An 18,026-nucleotide genomic window follows, 5' to 3' on the forward strand; every position below is an offset into this window, starting at 1 on the left:
TCCTTTGACTGATTCGGCCAGAAGGAAAAGGAGAACCTGCATCCTCTCTCTCTCTGATTGTTCACTTTAACAGAGCAGCACAGTCAGAGCTCAGTATCGGAGTCCAGGGTCACCCCTGTGGCCTGCAGCCAAAGGAAAACACAAAGGAGCATGGCTTCCTTGCAAGTGTCAGCCCCAAGTGTCTTAAAGAACGAGGACACACAACAGACTGCAAAGGAGATCCAGGACAATAAATTCTCAATAAAATAGAATTTTTTAAAACATTGGTTTATTATTAGTTTTATCGTTATTTTTTATTTTTTGAGATGGAGTCTCGCTCTGTCACCCAAGCCAGAGTGCAGTGTAGCGATTTCCGCTCACTGCAACCTCTGCCTCCCAGATTCAAGTGATTCTCCTGCCTCAGCCTCCCGAGTAGCTGGGATTACAGGTGCCCGTCACCACGCCCGGCTAATTTTGTATTTTTAGTAGAGACAGGGTTTCACCATGTTGCCCAGGCTGGTCTTGAACTCCTGACCTCACGGGATCTGCCTGCCTCGGCCTCCCAAAGTGCTGGAATTACAGGCGTGAGTCACCACGCCTGGCCTTATTTATTTATTTATTTTTGGTAGAGATGGATCTCACTCTGTTGCCCAGGTTGGAGTGCAGTGGCGCAAACTCGGCTCACTGCAACCTCTGCCTCCCAGATTCAAGTGATTCTCCTGCCTCAGCCTCCCGAATAGCTGGGATTACAACAGGCATGTGCCACCACGCCCGGCTAATTTTGTATTTTTAGTAGAGACAGGGTTTCACCATGTTGCTCAGGCTGGTCTCGAACTCCTGACCTCAGGTGATTCGCCTGCCTCGGACCCCCAAAGTGCTGGAATTACAGGCGTGAATCACCATGCCTGGCCTTATTTATTTGTGGTTGCTCAGGCAGGTCTTGAACTCCTGACCTCAATTTCTCCCACCTCAGCCTCCCAAAATGCTGGGATTACAGGAGTGAGCCACCATAGTGAGCCACCACGTCCTGCTTCAATAAGTTCTTCCAGGGACAATCAATTCCCTACAACTGCCTATTCTGCCAACACCTGCAGAAGCCCTGCAAGTCCTTACAGCAGGTTTGGGCAGGTTTCCCTGGTGAGGCTTAATATGGTCACAAACCACATTTTCAGGGCTGTAAAAAGAATGGCTCAAGCTTCCAGTGGCCTTCCAGGATTGAAATCCTGGAACACCTCTGCTTATTTTATCAATCACGATGTCCACTCAGCTCCAGAAAGACTTCGACTGGATGGATGTCAGTCGGCCAAGCGCATGTACAACAAGGGCCTGGGTGCTGCAGGATGGAGGTGGTGGCCAGAAAGGCTCACCTTGTCAGGGTCCAGGAGGGCGTGGCAAATGATGTCCTCGCAGATGTTGGCCGTCGGGGCCAGGCAGTGCAGCCGGTAGAACAATTCTACACAGGTGACGTGATGCTCCCGGGTCTCTTTGTTCAGCTGATTCCAAAGCACACGAGCCACCCTCTGGGACAAGGAAAAGGCAGGTGGTGGGGGACCATGTCAACACAGGCAGCATCCGCTCACATCCTCCTCACTCAGTCCCAGCCCCGACATACTGGCTCTCACCTATATTTGCCACGTGAGAATCCTCCATGCCCAGAGACACATCATCATCAAATAAAGCAAGAAACCCACCAAAGGCCGGGCGCGGTGGCTCATGCCTGTAATCCCAGCATTTTGGGATCCGAGGCGGGTGGATCACCTGAAGTCAGGAGGATCCCAGCCTGGTCAACATGGCAAAACTCCATCTCTACTAAAAATACAAAAACTAGCCAGGTGTGGTGGTGGGCCCCTGTAATCCCAGCTACTTGGGAGGGTAAGGCAGGAGAATCACTTGAATCCAGGAGGCGGAGGTTGCAGTGAGCTGAAATGCTGAGATCACGCAACTGCACTCCAGCCTGGGCGACAGAGTAAGACTCTGTCTCAAAAAAGAAAAGAAAAGAAAAGAAAAAAGAAAAAAGAAAAGAGAAGACCCACCAAAGTCATCCGGGCAGCAGAGGAGGTCAGACCTGCAGGTTTCTGGCCAAGAACACTGCAGCTCTTGCCTAGACCTCAACATTACTTTCAGAAAGGGAATTAACGGGAAACTGGACCAGAGGGGTTGAGGCATTCTTTCAACAGGCAGGTACCGAGCCTCACCCTATGCAGGTGATGCGCCCTGTAGGGAGTTTGATGTGGCAGAGACTAAATCCAGGCGAGTGCAGTGGAGGAGTCATGGGCTCCCTGCCTCCACCCAGACCCCACTCCCAGGCAGGGGTTCCACTCAGTCACGGCAGGCCCAGAATACTGGGGCCCCAGTTGCTCTCACCATAGCTTGCCTGGAGGGTGAAAGTTACATGCTGGGAGAGACAGTCTCAGAAGACCAAAGGCTACTGCCTCTGCCCAGTGCCCTATAGGAATATCACTCCCAGAGAAGTGGGCCACTGCTCCCATCCCCAGCTATACAGTTCTGAGTTTTGCTCAGGGGGAGAAGGAGGCCATAAGAAGAGTGTTCCCAGTGAGAAATACCTGATAGAAATCTGTTTTCTCTGCAATGACTTTTAAAATCCCTGGAGCAATGGGAGGAACCGTCACCATCTGCAGCTTGCCAAAAAAAGGGTTGTGTCCAGAGCTCTTGTAGCGTTTCATCTTGTCTTCAATGACAAGAGCCAGGGACTGGGAATGGTTTATCACTTCCAGCAGAGTGGAAATGGCCACGTTCTGGAGGTAGCAGTCAGTCACACAGCAGCAAATGGTCATAAGGGATTTCAGCCAAGATGGAAAACTGGAATCACCGGCTCCTGAAAGGAAGACCACCGGAGAGGCAGAAACAAGCAGAACCACATGAGAATGGGTTCCCAGTCTGCAGATTCTACAGCTCCCTAGATCTGGGAAGTTACCTGAGAAATCCATCTGGACAGCAGTGCACTAACTTCCTGCTGGTGAGACTCATTTGAAAATAAGGTCTTTACAGAGGTAATCAAATTAAGATGAGGTCGTTAGGGTGGGCCTGATGAATCCAATACAACTGGTGTCCTTATAAGAGGGACATGTCAAGGGAAGACAGGACATACAGAGGACACCTTGTGAAGACAAAGGCAGAGACGGGACTGATGCAGCTGCAAGCTGAGGAGTCCCCCAAGGGTTGCCAGCCAGCACCAGAAGCTGAAGAGGCCAAAAAATATTCCACCTGGAGTCTCAGAGGAGTGTGGCTCGGCTGACACCTTGATCTTGGACTTCTGGCTTCCAGGAACTATGAGACAAATTTCTCAGTTTACTGTACTTTGTTAGGAGCCCTAGCAAACCAATATATAAATACTGGCCAGGGCCTGGTGGCTCATGCCTGTAATCCCAGCACTTTGGGAGGCCGAGGCGGGCAGATCATATGAGGTCAGGAGTTTGAGACCAGCCTGGCCAACATGGTGAAACCCCATTTCTACTAAAAATATGAAAATTAGGGGGCCAGGTGCGGTGGCTCACACCTATAATCCCAGCACTTTGGAAGGCCTAGGCGGGTGGATCACGAGGTCAAGAGATTGAGACCATCCTGGCCAACATGGTGAAACCCTGTCTCTACTAAAAATAAAAAAATTAACTGGGCATGGTGGCACGTGCCTGTAATCCCAGCTACTCATAAGGCTGAGGTAGGAGAATCACTTGAACCCCGGAGGCGGAGGCTGCAGTGAGCCAAGATTGTGCCACTGCACTCCAGCCTGGCGACAGAGCGAGACACTAAAAAAAAAAAAAAAAAAAAAAAAAAAAAATTAGCTGGGCATAGTGGCACGTGCCTGTCGTCCCAGCTACTGGGGAAGCTGAGGCAGGAGAATCACTTGAACCCAGGAAGCGGAGGTTGCAGTGAGCTGAGTTGGTGCCATCACACTCCAGCCTGGGCAACAGAGCCAGACCCTATCTCAAAAAACAAACAAAAAAATCTTTATCAACAGGTATCATGAAATAGTCTATTTACTCCCACTGAATGCCACTCATGTTTTAGGTCTTCTGATGGGCGGTGCTGGACACCCAAGCCTTAAAAATATAGGCCCCCCCTTACCACTCTGCCATATAGTGAGACACAAGTCAAAAATGTCCTAAGTACAAATGAGGAAGGGAACAAATGAGGCCAATAGCGCCTTCTTGGCTGACACGATTTGAGCTAGTCTTTAAATACAGGTTGACAATCTCTAATCTGAAATCCCAAATCCAAAATCTGAAACCTTATTAGCACTGACATGATGCTCGAAGGAAGTACTCACTGGAGCATCTCGGATTTTGGATTTCTGGATTAGGAATGCTGAACCGGTAAGTGTAAGGCAAATATTCAAAAAAATCTGAAAAAAGTCCGAAATCCAAAATAGTTTTGGTCCCCAGCATTGCGGACAGGGGATATTCCACCCACATCAATCGCCTCATTGTATGATTCCTGAAGAGGGACTTCGGCACGGCCGCCTCTCACCTGGCAGCTGGAAGAGCGTTGCACAGAGCTGCTCGGTCTCTTCCTCGGACAGGTAGACAGGGAAGGTGGCACAGTCCAGCAGCAGGTGGCAGGCGGCGGCAAAGGCCTCCCTGCATTCCTCCCTGGAACCCCTCAGGTCAATGACCACCTGTTCAACATCCCATTCTCTCCCGCTTTTCCTGGCGGGGCTGCTGGGCGAAGACGACGGTGACTCTGAATTTTTTGTCTTGAATGGAGACCCTCGCGCCATGAACAAGTCCGAAAGCATCTGCTTGAACTGAGGCACCGTGATGGGCTTGGGCTCCCACGAGTTCTTCCTGCTGCAATCCTCAGTCGCCAGGCTCTGCGTCCCACCCCGGTCTCTCTTCCCTGCAGGTTCCTCGGACTTGCTTTCTTCTCCTGACGCTGTCAGCTGTACTCCAAAAATGTTCTTGCTGGCAAAGTTGGCAATTAGCTCTTGGATGCAAAGAAACGTCCTCTGCATGCTCCCGCCCTTCTTCCAAACGTCGTCCCTTTCCAGAGAAACTCGAGGAACCCTCAAGTGCTCAGAGAGCTCCGGTGATGAGGCACTGAGCCCGATCCCACTGTCCTCAGACTTCAGAGGGGCAAACGAAGCATCTTCATCACCGGGAATCACTGCCTTTGTTTCCAAAATTATTTTGTTGTTTTCACCTTTTACTGGACTCTGTAAAAAATAAAAAGACATGAATTGTGCATCTCTTAACACTAAGGTATTCAAGCATCAGTTGAAATCATGAATATATTTCAATTCTGTTTTTCAAAATCATCACTCTCTAGACTAGAGAATCTCTGTGTCAAGCGTATAATGAAATTTAGGAGGCACCCAAAGCAGGGGAAGGAGAGGAGTGGGTGGCAAAGAGGAGACTGGTGGACCCACATGCTCTCTGGGGAGGCTGGCTTTTGGGCCTATTTTTCTGGTGTTTTTGCCTAAATATACAAACCCTTCAGAGTTCAAAAAAGTTGTTGAAAAGTTGTTTCTGCCAGGGCGTGGTGGCTCAAGCCTGTAATCCCAGCACTGAGAGGCCGAGGTGGGTGGATCACCTGCCACAGTTCTCTGGACAACAGAGCAAGAACGGTTTCCGACAAATTAACAACTATGAATGAGGAAACTGAGCTGAGGGTAAAGTAAAGGTATGAAGAAATAAAATAAGGTCAGGAGTGGTGGCTCATGCCTGTAATCCCAACCCTTTGGGAGGCCGAGGCAGGTGGATCATTTGAGGTCAGGAGTTTGAGACCAACCTGGCCAACATGGTAAAACACCGTCAATACTAAAAATACAAAACATTAGCCAGGCATGGTGGTGGGTGCCTGTAATCCCAGCTACTCAGGAGGCGGAGGCAGAATTGCTTGAACCCATGAGGTGGAGGTTGCAGTGAGCCAAAATCACACCACTGCACGCCAGTCTAGGTGACAGAGAGAGACTCTGCCTCAAAAAAAAAAAAAAAAGTAAAGCAAGTTAGAGAACAGTGTATGTTATGTTATCTTTAAAACGATGTTGAAGTCCTAACTCCCAGTACCGGTGAATGTACCTTAATTTGAAAACAGAGTCTTTGCAGATGATCCAATTAAGATGAGATCATTAGGGCCGGGCGCGGTGGCTCAAACCTGTAATCCCAGCACTTTGGGAGGCCGAGACGGGCGGATCACGAGGTCAGGAGATCGAGACCATCGTGGCTAACACGGTGAAACCCCGTCTCTACTAAAAAATACAAAAAAACTAGCCGGGCGAGGTGGCGGGTGCTTGTAGTCCCAGCTACTCGGGAGACTGAGGTAGGAGAATGGCGTGAACCCGGGAGGCGGAGCTTGCAGTGAGCCGAGATCTGGCCACTGCACTCCAGCCTGGGCGACAGAGCGAGACTCCATCTCAAAAAAAAAAAAAAAAAAAAGATGAGATCATTAGGATGGGCCCAAATCCAGTAGGATTGGTGTCCTTATAAAAAGGAAAGATCTGGACATAGAGACAGATATGCACACAGGTTGACGGCCAAGTGAACATAAAGGTAGAGACTGGGGTGACGCTTTGACAAGCCGAGGAATGCTGAATACTGCCAGCAAACCACCAGAAGCTCGGGGGACGCACGAGACAGACTCTTTCTCCCCAGTGCGCTCAGGAGGTGCCAACCTTGCTGACACCTTCCCGTCAGACCCTGGCCTTCGGAACCATGAGAAAACAAACACCTGTTGTTGAAGCCACTCGGTCTGTGGTACTTTATTATGGCAGCCCCAGCAAACTAATCCAGTACCTCATCTCGCTTATATTTGAAATAACCAAAATCACACACTACAAACACACACATGAAACAGTCTGCAAGGCTAGTTATAACTAGCCCATCAACTGTAGCTACATAGTTATTAACTATATCTAACCATTAACTGCAGTTACAGAGCAGGCAAGTAGCATGAGAATGGGTGAAACAAAGAGTGCTAAAACTTAAATTTTTTTTTTGTAGAGACAGGGTCTTGCTCTTACTCAGGTTGGAGTGCAGCCGTGCAATCATGGCTCACTGCAGCCTCAACCTCTTGGGCTCAAGCGATGCTCCCACCTCAACCTCCTGAGTAGATGGAACTACAGGTGAACACCACCATGACTAATTTTTATTTATTTATTTTTTATTTTTTTTGAGACGGAGTCTCGCTCTGTCGCCCAGGCTGAAGTGCAGTGGCATGATGGCTCACTGCAACCTCCGCCTCCCGGGTTCAAGCAATTCTCCTACCTCAGCCTCTGGAGTAACTGGGACTATAGGCACATGCCATCATGCCTGGCTAATTGTTGTATTTTTAGTAGAGATGGGGTTTTGCCATGTTGGTCAGGCTGATCTTGAATTCCTGACTTCAGGAGATCCACCCGCCTCGGCTTCCCAAAGTGCTGGGATTACAGGTGTGGGTCACTGTACTTGGCCTAATTTTTATTTTGTAGAGAGATGAGGTCTTGCTGTGTTGCCCAGGCCAGTCTCGAACTCCTGGGCTCAAGCAATCCTCCTGCCCCAGCCTCCGGAAGTGTTAGTATTACAGGTGTGAGTGACGGCACCATGCCAGGTGCTAAAACTTTTTCAAGTGAGAGTTTTACAAGCATATTTGACATATCACCTGGGTATCTTCTAGTGTTTATTCCTATCTTAACCAACCCTAAAGACTTTCTACTCCCATGAAGGCATAAGCTGCTTTTAGCCCCCAGAACCATTTCCGCCCCTCAGAGCACACACCGAGGTTCCGCTGGTGGACTCTGTGTCGAGGTAGGAAGGCGGCATCTGGACTTTGCTGAGCACCTTGAAACACGTCTTCAAGGCATGCGTGAGTTCAGGTAAACTTAAGGCCTCCGTGTCCTCAGCAAGAGGCTGCACCAGGCAGCCGAGCACCTGAGGGAGATACTGGGTTTGCACCTCAGAGTACAGTTCCTGTGAAATAAACACATGGGTTAACCCCACATTGCTGGTTTACAATCAGAAAAACAACGCATCTCAAAATGGCATCTAATTCAATTTTTTAGGGCATAAATTTCACATTAATTTTCAAATCAGAAAACAAAAGAAGACTAGGCGCAGTAGCTCATGCCTATAATCCCAGCCAGCACCTTGGGAGGCTGACGCAGGGAGATTGCTTGAGCTCAGGAGTTCGAGACTAGCCTGGGCAATACAGTGAGACCCCATCTCTACAAAAAATACTAAAATAAGCCAGATGTGGCGGCACATGTCTGTGGTCTCAGACACTTGGGAGGCTGAGGTGGGAGGACTGCTTGAGCCTGGGAGGATGAGGCTACAGTGAGCTGAGATCATGCCACTGCACTCCAGCCTGGGTGACAGTGAGGCCCTATCTCAAAAAGAGAAAAGAGGCTGGGCATGGTGGCTCACATCTGTAAACCCAGCACTTTGGGAGGCCGAGGCGGGTGGATCACCTGAGGTCAGGAGTTCGAGACTAGCTCAGCCAATATGGTGAAACCCTGTCTCTACTAAAAATACAAAAAATTAGCTGGGCGTGGTGGCGGGTGCCTGTAATCCAGCTACCTGGGAGGCTGAGGCAGGAGACTCACTTGAAACCCGGAGGTGGAGGTTGCAGTGAGCTGAGATCATGCCATTGCACTCCAGCCTGGGCAACAAGAGCAAAACTCCCACACACACACACACACACACACACACACACACACACACACACAAAGAGAGAGAGAAAAGAACATTTCTATTGTTTTTGTTTGAGACTGGATCATGTTATGCTGTCCAGGCTGGTCTCAAACTCCTGGGCTCAAGCAATCCTCCTGTCCCAGCCTCCTGAGTAGCTGGGAATTACAAGCGCATACCACAGAGCTAGGCTCGGTATTTCAACTTGATCTAGACAAGTCAAGGATGTTACTCCTCTCCTCGCAAGTGGCTTTACACTTTCTAATAGAAAATAAAATTGGTACGTTTCTATATTAAGGAAATTAGTTTCCTTTGAGAAAATTAGCCAACAGCACAAATTTAACTAGGAAACATATTGACTCTTCCCCTAAAATAACTGCAGTACGGGAATGATACCCAGTTCATCAGCTGGTTGACCTAACTTCAGCTTTGCCCACTTACAACTGGCCCAAAAGTCATAGCCCCTTTTAAATAAGACATTAAAAATATAAGAGATTACATCTAGCTGTATCTTTTATGCCAAAACAAACATCAAAACAGTGTTGCCTATTTATGTAAAACATTTTCAGTAATGTGAGGTTGATAAAGCAGGCCATCACCACCAGTAAGAATGTAAACAATAGTGGGTGTTGAGCCGTCTCTTCCCCAGCACTCACCAAGGGAATGACATCCAGCAGGAAGACCAGGAGGGTGCAGAGCTCCGACACCGTCGGGGGAGGGCTGACGCTGTTCCTCACACTGTAATGCTGCTTCACTGGTCTATAAGTCACAGCAAAGAAAAATCAATTCTTGGGCCAGGCGTGGAGGCTCACAACTGTAATCCTAGCACTTTAGGAGGCTGAGATGAGCAGATTGTCTGAGCTCAGGAGTCTGAGACCAGCTTGGGCAACATGGTGAAACCCCATCTTTACTAAAGTACAAAAAAATTAGCCAGGTATGGTGGCCCACGCCTGTAGTCCTAGCTACTCCGGAGGCTGAGGCATGAGAATTGCTTGAACCTGGGAGGCAGAGGTTGCAGTGAGCCAACATCGCACCACTGCACTCCAGCCTGGGTGACAGAGCAAGAACCTGTCTCAAAAAAAAATAATAATAAAAATAAATAATTCTTCCTGCAGTAAGTCCAAGCATTTCTTACAATTTCCAGTAACGTTATTCTACTTCAAACCTAACGAAAGTAAGACAGCTTTTGTAGTTCTCGTAACTAAATTTTGGTGACTAAAAGTATCTAACATGGAGAAGTGTCAATAAGTGTCCTGAATCTGTTGGTGTCCAAACAGGTTCCCTCTGACTTGAATTCTACCGATTCACACATGTGTAGTCCCATACCCAGGAGACATGGGGTGCTGTCGACAGATGTAATCCCAGGTCCCCAATCCAAGCCCAAAGGCGCAATCCAAGGGAACGAGGCTGGGCTGGAGAACACCACAGTCTACACGGCTGTTCGCCCTGCTGTAGGAGGTGGCCTGGGACTACTCTCCAAGTAATACCAGGAGTTTATCAGCACCTGAGTTGCCTAGAATGCTTCAGCTTCTGTAGAGAAGTGTAACCCCACCAATCAACTATTGTTAGTTGCTTATCTTAAACTGAAATTCAAGACTTCTTTTTATATAAACAGGCTACTAGATAAATGGATAAGTTAAAAAGTATCTATTGCTTTTCATCTCATAAACCCTGGGATGAATAAATTAACTGTAATAGGATCCACAGGCAACAGCAAAGCCATGTTATACTGAAGACAGACATTAATCTCAGGACAGTGATTAACTCTGGGATGAAAGGAGGACAAAATGTTGCAAAGGTGGAGAGTCAGCTCTATCTGGGTAGAAACATTTTATTCTTTTTTAAAAAAAAAATAACCAGGATAGCCGGATTTGGTGGCTCATGCCTGTAATCCCAGCACTTTGGGAGGCCACGTCGGGTGGATCACTTGAGGTCAGGAGTTTGGGACCAGCCTGGCCAACATGGTGAAACCCCGTCTCTACTAAAAATACAAAAATTAGCTAGGTGTGGTGGCAGGCGCCTGTAGTTGCAGCTACTTGGGAGGCTGTGCCTGTAGTCCCAGCTATTTGGGAGGCTGAGATGGGAGGATCGCTTGAACCTGGGAGGCAGAGGTTGCAGTGAGCTGGAATTGTGCCAGTGAACTCCAGTCTGGGTGACAGAGAGAGACACTGTCATAAAACATAACATAACATAACATAACATAACATAACATAACATAACATAACAGCCAGGCTGACCAAAGCATACTCTAACCTCAATAAAATAAGGCCTTGCTGTTGCCTGTGGATCTAATTGCAATTAACTTGTTCATCCCAGGGTTGTGAGCTTATTTGGACAGAAAAGCATACTGGTAGCAGCTGAGAAGTAAGACTCTAAGACAGCCAAGAGCATTATAGTGGAGATGAACAAGAAATAAGTTTTACAGCATGCCTCACAGGACAAAACAGGGTTTGCGACGTGACCTTATTCCTCCCATAAAGAAAATGGCATGGGAAAGGCCTCTCCAGGAAAGCTCGGTGTTCCCGGGGTACGCCACGGCAGACAATTTAGAGGTGGAGCAATTCACCCGGTTAAAAGAGATGGTAAAGTTGATTATAATAGCTTAAAACAGAAATGCTTTTATCTGACCAGTCATACATTAATTTCAGTAAAAATGTAAGAAAACTGAAGATTTAAAAAAATGCTCTATCCAGTCACAAAGCCACAAAACTAAGCTGCTTTCAACAGATCAGGCAGCCAGGAGAGGAAAGCTGATTTCATGAATGTAACCAGAAAATGCACGGAGGATTTTCTAAAGTTAGATTTTTAAAGCAGCTTCAGAACTACAAGGCAAAGATTATGTGAACCTTCTTATTGGAGATGTTTTTATTCTGCTAGAATCTTAAGTGAATTCTTTCCAATCCTGTTTTAGTTGAATTGTAAAACTCAACTAAGAAAGACTACTCAGCTTCAGCTACTTATATATAATCTGACGTTCTAAGCAGCTACAAAATCGTTAAACCCTCTCATCCTTCCTAAATATTCTGTATTCTCGAACTGCATACTTACCTAAAGCATTCCTCAAAACACCTTGTCATATAATCCCAGAGAAAGTCTGTGCTTAGAGAAGTGATCAGCAAATTTACCGTTTTGACAATCTCAGAGGCATTTCTGTTTTCCTTGATTGCACTGTAAAAGGGGAGGACATGAATAAATACATCTATAAAAAAAATCCTGAATTACAAAAAGTGTCCAAAAAACTGTAATCGATTTCACCATCTGCAACTTATTTCTAGAGCTGACACATCCTGATAAAAATGAAAATACTACTGTTCTTATAATGTGTTTGCATAATGCCATCCTAAACAATATTTATATTGATGCAGTCTCTTAAATTTCAGGACCAGGTGCGGTGGCTTACACCTGTAATCACAGCACTTTGGGAGGCTGAGGTGGGTGGATCAGCTGGGTCAACATGGTGAAACACTGTCTCTACAAAAATACAAAAATTAGCAGGGCATGATGGCGGATACCTGTAATCCCAGGTACTCGGGAGGCTGAAGTGGGAGAATCGCTTGAACCTGGGAGGCGGAGGTTGCAGTGAGCTGAGATTGCGCCACTGCACTCCAGCCTGGGTGACAGAGTGAGACTCTGTCTCAAAATAATAATAATAATAATAACAACAATAATTTCAGAGCTACTGTAAAAAGAATTTGTACAGAAAATCAGTTTTAGTCTATACTCTACTGGTGGAATAACATGGTACACGGATATTCAGCAGGGAAATTTAGCCAAGATTTTAAATGTTTATCTTCTTTTTTTTTTTTTGAGACAGAGTCTCACTGTTTCCTAGGCTGGAGTGCAGTGGAACGATCTTGGCTTACTGCCATCTGTGCCTCCCAGGTTCAAGCGATTCTCTTGCCTCAGCCTCCGGAGTAGCTGGGATGGATTACAGATGTGCACCACCACGTTCAGCTAAGTTTTGTATTTTAATAGAGACGGAGTTTCACCATGTTGGCCAGGCTGGTCTCAACCTCCTGACCTCAAGTGATCCACCCGCCTCAGCCTCCCAAAGTGCTGGGTTACAGGCATGAGCCACAGAGCCCAGCCTTAAATGTTTATCTTCTATGGCTCAGGAAATTTATTCAAGAAATTTATCCTACCAAAATCCCTGCATAGGTACATAGATGTGTGCAGAAGTGCACCACTAAAAGGCCATTAAAAAATACTGAAAAAGGCCGAGTGCAGTAGTTCACACCTGTAATCCCAGCACTTTGGGAGGCCGAGGCAGGCGGATCATTTGAGGTCAAGAGTTTGAGATCAGCCTGGCAAACATGGCAAAACTCTGTCTCTACTAAAAACATAAAAATTAGCCAGATATGGTAGTGGGCATCTGTAATCGCAGCTACTCAGGAGGCTGAGGCAAGAGAATTACTTGAGCCTAGGAGGTGGAGGTTGCAGTGAGCCAAGATGGTGCCATTGCACTCCAGCCTGGGTGACAGAGTAAGACTCCGTCTAAAAAACAAACAGACCACACACGGTGGCTGACGCCTGTAATCCCAGCACTTTGAGAGGCTGAGGCAGGCAGATCATGAGGTCAGGAGTTTGAGATCAGCCTGGCCAACATGGTGAAACCCCATCTCTACTAAAAATACAAAAAATTAGCTGGGCATGGTGGCAGGTGCCTCTAATCCCAGTTACTCAGGAGGCTGAGGCAGGAGAATCACTTGAACCCGGGAGGTGGAGGTTGCAGTGAGCCAAGACCGCATCACTGCACTCCAGCCTGGGCAACAGACCAAGACTCCATCTCAAAAGCAAACAAGCAAATAAAACTGAAAAAGCAGAAACTGTCTAAAAGTCAATCAACAAAAAATTGGTCAGTCAGGATTTATTATTTTTATTTATTCTTTGAGATGAAGTGTTCCTCTGTCGCTGAGGCTGGAGTGTAGTGCTGCGATCTTGGGTCACTGCAGCCTCCACCTCCCGGGTTCAAGGGATTCTCGTGCCTCAGCCTCCCAAGTAGCTAGGCCTATAGGCATGTGCCACCGCGCCTGGCTAATCTTTGTATTTTTTTTTTTTTGTAGAGACCAGGTTGTGTCACGTTGGCCAGGCTGGTCTTGAACTCCTGACCTCAAGTGATCTGCCTGCCTTGGCCTCCCAAAGTGCTGAAATTACAGGTGTGAGCCATTGCACTTGGCCTTAAATAAATGATAAATCCTTAACAAAAAAAATCCAAGGCAACTAATCCCATAGGAGAACAGTGTAGAGCTACTTACAACTTGCATTTCAAAAAAACAAGCAGTGGCCAGGCACGGTGGCTCACACCTGTAATCCCAGCAGTTAGGGAGGCTGAGGCAGGAGGACTGCTTGAGGCCAGGAATTCAAGACCAGCCTGTGCAACACAGCAAGACCTCGTCTCTACAGAAAAATTAAAAATTAGCCAGGTGTGGTGGTGTGTGCCTATTATCTTGGCTATTTGGGAAGCTGAGGTGTGAGGATCACTTGAGCCCAGGAGTTCAAGGCTTCAGTGACCTTTGATGGTGCCACTGTGCTCCAGCCTGGGAGACAGAGTGAGACCTTGTCATGCTGGAGAGTGACACTCCAGAGAGTGCCAGGCACAGTGGCTCACACCTATAATCCTAACACTTTGAAAAGCTGAGGTGGGCGGATTGCTTGAGCTCAGGAGTTTGAGAGCAGCCTGGGCAACATGGTGAAACCCCATCTCTCAAACAAACAAACAAACAAACATATATATATATATATATATATAGAGAGAGAGAGAGAGAGAGAGAGAGGGAGATCAGCCTGGCAAACATGGCAAAACTCTGTCTCTACTAAAAACATTAAAATTAGCCAGATATGGTAGTGGGCATCTGTAATCCCAGCTACTCGGGAGGCTGAGTCAGGAGAATTGCTTGAGCCCAGGGGGTGGAGGTTGCAGTGAGCCAAGATGGCTCACTGCAATATATATATGTACACACACACACACACAAACACACATTTATATATATACACATATATACTTACATATATTTATATATACACATATGTATTTATATATACTTATATACTTATATATTTATATGTATACATATATATTTTATATATTTATATATACATATATATTTATATATACACATATATTTATATATACATATATTTATATATACACATATATATTTATATATATACACATATATATTTATATATTTATATATACACACATATATATTTTTATATATATATATTAGCCAGGCATGCTGGTGCATGTCTGTAGTCCCAGCTACTTAAGGGGCTGAGGCATGAGGACTGCTTGAGCCCAGGAGACTGAGGCTGCAGTGAGCCATGTTCACGCCACTGCACTACAGCCTGGGCGACCCTGTCTCAAAACCAAACAAACAAACCAACAACAAGGAAACAAAAGGAAAACCCCAAGCAACTAAATAACTGGTGTAATTCTACCTTTAAAATAAAAGACAGGCATCTATGTATTTATATATGTAGTAGAAGTCTAGAAAGAGGTAAAAATGTTTTATGGTTTTCTCTGAAGGGTGCTAGGATTATGGGTGACACCTTTTTCTTGATCTTTCAAATATCAGTAAATTCGACAATGAACATGTATTACTTTCATATTCAGAAAAACAATAAACCGCTTTCATTCTGGGAGAAAAAAGCAAACACTAAGAACTCTTGGTACACTTATAACTAATAAACCAGAAAAACAGGATAATTGATTTAAATTTTCAATGTACCCAATGCTAGTTCAGGCAGAAGGAAATTACATTAAGAGTAAAGCAAAAAAGAAAAGGTTGTATCCCCTTAAAAGGAACAAACTAAACAAACAAAACAGGGTTTGTGTGTAACTGTGCACCTGAGGCCGATGTGCCTGCTGTCTTCCAAACATCACTCACTCTGCCTCTGGGGCAATGGAGCCTGTGCCCTCCGGTGCCCTGCCTGGGTCTCCCCCAATCTCCCCCAACACACCCCAGACTCCTGTCCTGAAGACTCACATCCCCTTTCCACTTGCCAGGCACACTCCCCTCCATTTTCCCTCTTCTCTCCATCCTGTAACTCACCACTTGGGTATACTAGATCAAGTTGCCTTTGTTAAATGAGTTTCATACTTGATCAATACATACATTTCATTGTTTCATACTTCATCAAAAATACACTTCATACTTATCAAAAAATCAATAAATACCTGTCATTCCAGGCTGGGGGAAAGACTACATCAAACTCCCTTTAAACTCTTCACAGTACTCAGCAGGGAACAGTCAATTCCCATTGACTGACTTCAAGGCATTGATTATTTTAACCAAGGGTCTCACCTGCTGCATCTCCACTTTCTCTACTACTTCACAATTTATAGTAAGCAAGAGAGGAAAAAAAAAATCATAGTACCGGGGAGGGAAAGAGATGTGTGATGTTAAAGGCCAAACTCATACCTTATCAGCGAATTTCCACTCTGGGTGTAGCTAAGTTTAAGATCAGAACCAAGGGCATCTCTGCAGTAAGAATAAAAGGCCCTGATGACTTCGAGAAACAAATTCCCAACCACCTGAGGCCCTGCAATTAGAAGGAAGATGGTCAGAGACAGATTAACAATCCCTTTTAAATCAGTAAGTGACATATACATAAGACATATATACAGTAAACCTGTGCATACAATTTATATAGTCTAAAATATACAGAAACTTAACTTTAGTGGTGACAACTTTAGCTGGGGAAACAACATTCATGAAGATAGCCAACATTTTTATAGAACTTCCTATGTGCCAGACACCCTTCTACGCATTTTACATCTATTAACGTATTAAACCCTCGTAACAGCCATCTGGACAGATCCTGTACTGCTGATTACACGTAAGAAGATGGAAGCACAGAGAGGTTAAGTAACTTGCCCAAGGCAGACTCTGCTAGATGAAAGCAGAGCGCAGACAACGTGTGTTAAGTGTGCATAAACTGCTGGTCAGGGACATTACTCAACAGAAATATCCAGAGAGCAGGGCAACTTCTTCAATTCCTTTAGTCATGAGCTGGAGCAACACAAAAGAAATGATGCCCATCCTGAAATGCTGAGAAAGACGGCACAAGAGAACTGGACCAGCTGCACGTTAGAGAAGCTTCACTGCAACCAGGCAGGGGATGGACAGGGCATTTCTGCTCTGCAAACCGCAACCCTCAGGCAGCTGAGGGCCTGACTTCTTACCCATGTATCCAGAGGAGGAAATACGCAATCAATTCAGAGAAAACGAAAGCTCTGTCAACACTGGCAAAAAAGCAAATAAATCCAATCTTTTACACTTTTTTTTCACAAAACCAAAAGATGTGTCTCTGAGAGAACTATTTTCATGCTAAGTTTCCTGTGTATTTTTTTTTAAGATAGAATTATTTATTTATTTTTTTTTTGGAGACAGAGTCTTGCTCTGTTGCCCAGGCTGGAGTGCAGTGGCGTGATTTCAGTTCACTGCAACTGCCACCTCCCAGGTTCAAGAAATTCTCCCGCCTTAGCCACCCAAGTAGCTGGGATTACAGGTGTGTGCCACCACGCCCAGATAATTTTTATATTTTTAGTAGAGGTGGGGTTTTGCCATGTTGGTCTCAAACTCTCAACCTCAGGTGATCTGCCCGCCTCGGCCTCCCAAAGTGCTGGGATTACAGGTGTGAGCCACCGCACACGGCCTTGGCTTCCTGTGTATTTTATCTATAGCATAAGAATGCTAAATGCCTGTTACAAAAATGAAGGCAATTTTGTGGCCTTGATTGACAGAGGAGGAAATGAGGTATGGCTAAAGCCCAGCCACAAAAAGCATGGACAAGACTGAACGGCTGTCCTGTGCCTTCTAGTTCTATATAACCACCTCCTTTGCCTCCTCAGTGTGATTTCTTGCAGACAGCTAAAAAATTAGAAAGAGTAAATTAAGCGACTGTTACGACTGGGCAGGAGCATGATATTCATTTGCTTCCAGAAAATATGACCTGGAGCCCAAGTTAGCAGCAACATTTACTTGGCTCACCAAGGTGCATGGTTTTGACATAAAACACACATCTCCAGAATGCTAAGTTATATTTTCTTCTTTTAATACTTCCCTGAAGTTACACAGCAAGCTCCCAATACATTTATATAATTGTTCCACTTTTTGGACTAAATCATGATTTTTCAGAGCTGCAGTTACTTTACACTAGCAGGAAAATCTATTTGGTTTGAGGTAGGAGCGGGGAGATGGGAAGAGGAATCCGAACAAAGTGCAGACACCCTGAGGCAGCACATCAGGGGCAGAGCCTGGAAGAACAAATGCTTCATACTTGGGCCTTGGTTAAGAACGACGAGAGCTGCACAACTCTTGGAATAAAGTTCACGTGGGGACACAAGCAAACATCTCGGGTAGGGCTTCTCTGAGTGCAATCAGGTAAGCATCAGGGGGTGCTGACAAACTGAGCTTAGGC

The 18,026-nt window shown here is 45.9% G+C and overlaps 1 protein-coding gene across 1 annotated transcript in view; it reads right to left on the bottom strand.

The window, feature by feature from the left end:
• Nucleotides 1-18,026, bottom strand: part of DOP1B (DOP1 leucine zipper like protein B) — a 120,339-nt gene that overhangs the window by 47,850 nt on the left and 54,463 nt on the right. Inside the window, exons 10-16 of the mRNA XM_025380961.1 lie at nt 16,025-16,145; nt 11,649-11,768; nt 9,257-9,359; nt 7,692-7,883; nt 4,468-5,152; nt 2,544-2,815; nt 1,347-1,499 (exon numbers count right to left, since the gene is read on the bottom strand). Coding sequence (XP_025236746.1) covers nt 1,347-1,499; nt 2,544-2,815; nt 4,468-5,152; nt 7,692-7,883; nt 9,257-9,359; nt 11,649-11,768; nt 16,025-16,145 — 1,646 coding nt within the window. The remainder of the gene's footprint in view (nt 1-1,346; nt 1,500-2,543; nt 2,816-4,467; nt 5,153-7,691; nt 7,884-9,256; nt 9,360-11,648; nt 11,769-16,024; nt 16,146-18,026) is intronic.

Source organism: Theropithecus gelada, chromosome 3 (genome assembly GCF_003255815.1).
Source record: "Theropithecus gelada isolate Dixy chromosome 3, Tgel_1.0, whole genome shotgun sequence".
NCBI classification, from domain to species: domain Eukaryota; kingdom Metazoa; phylum Chordata; class Mammalia; order Primates; family Cercopithecidae; genus Theropithecus; species Theropithecus gelada.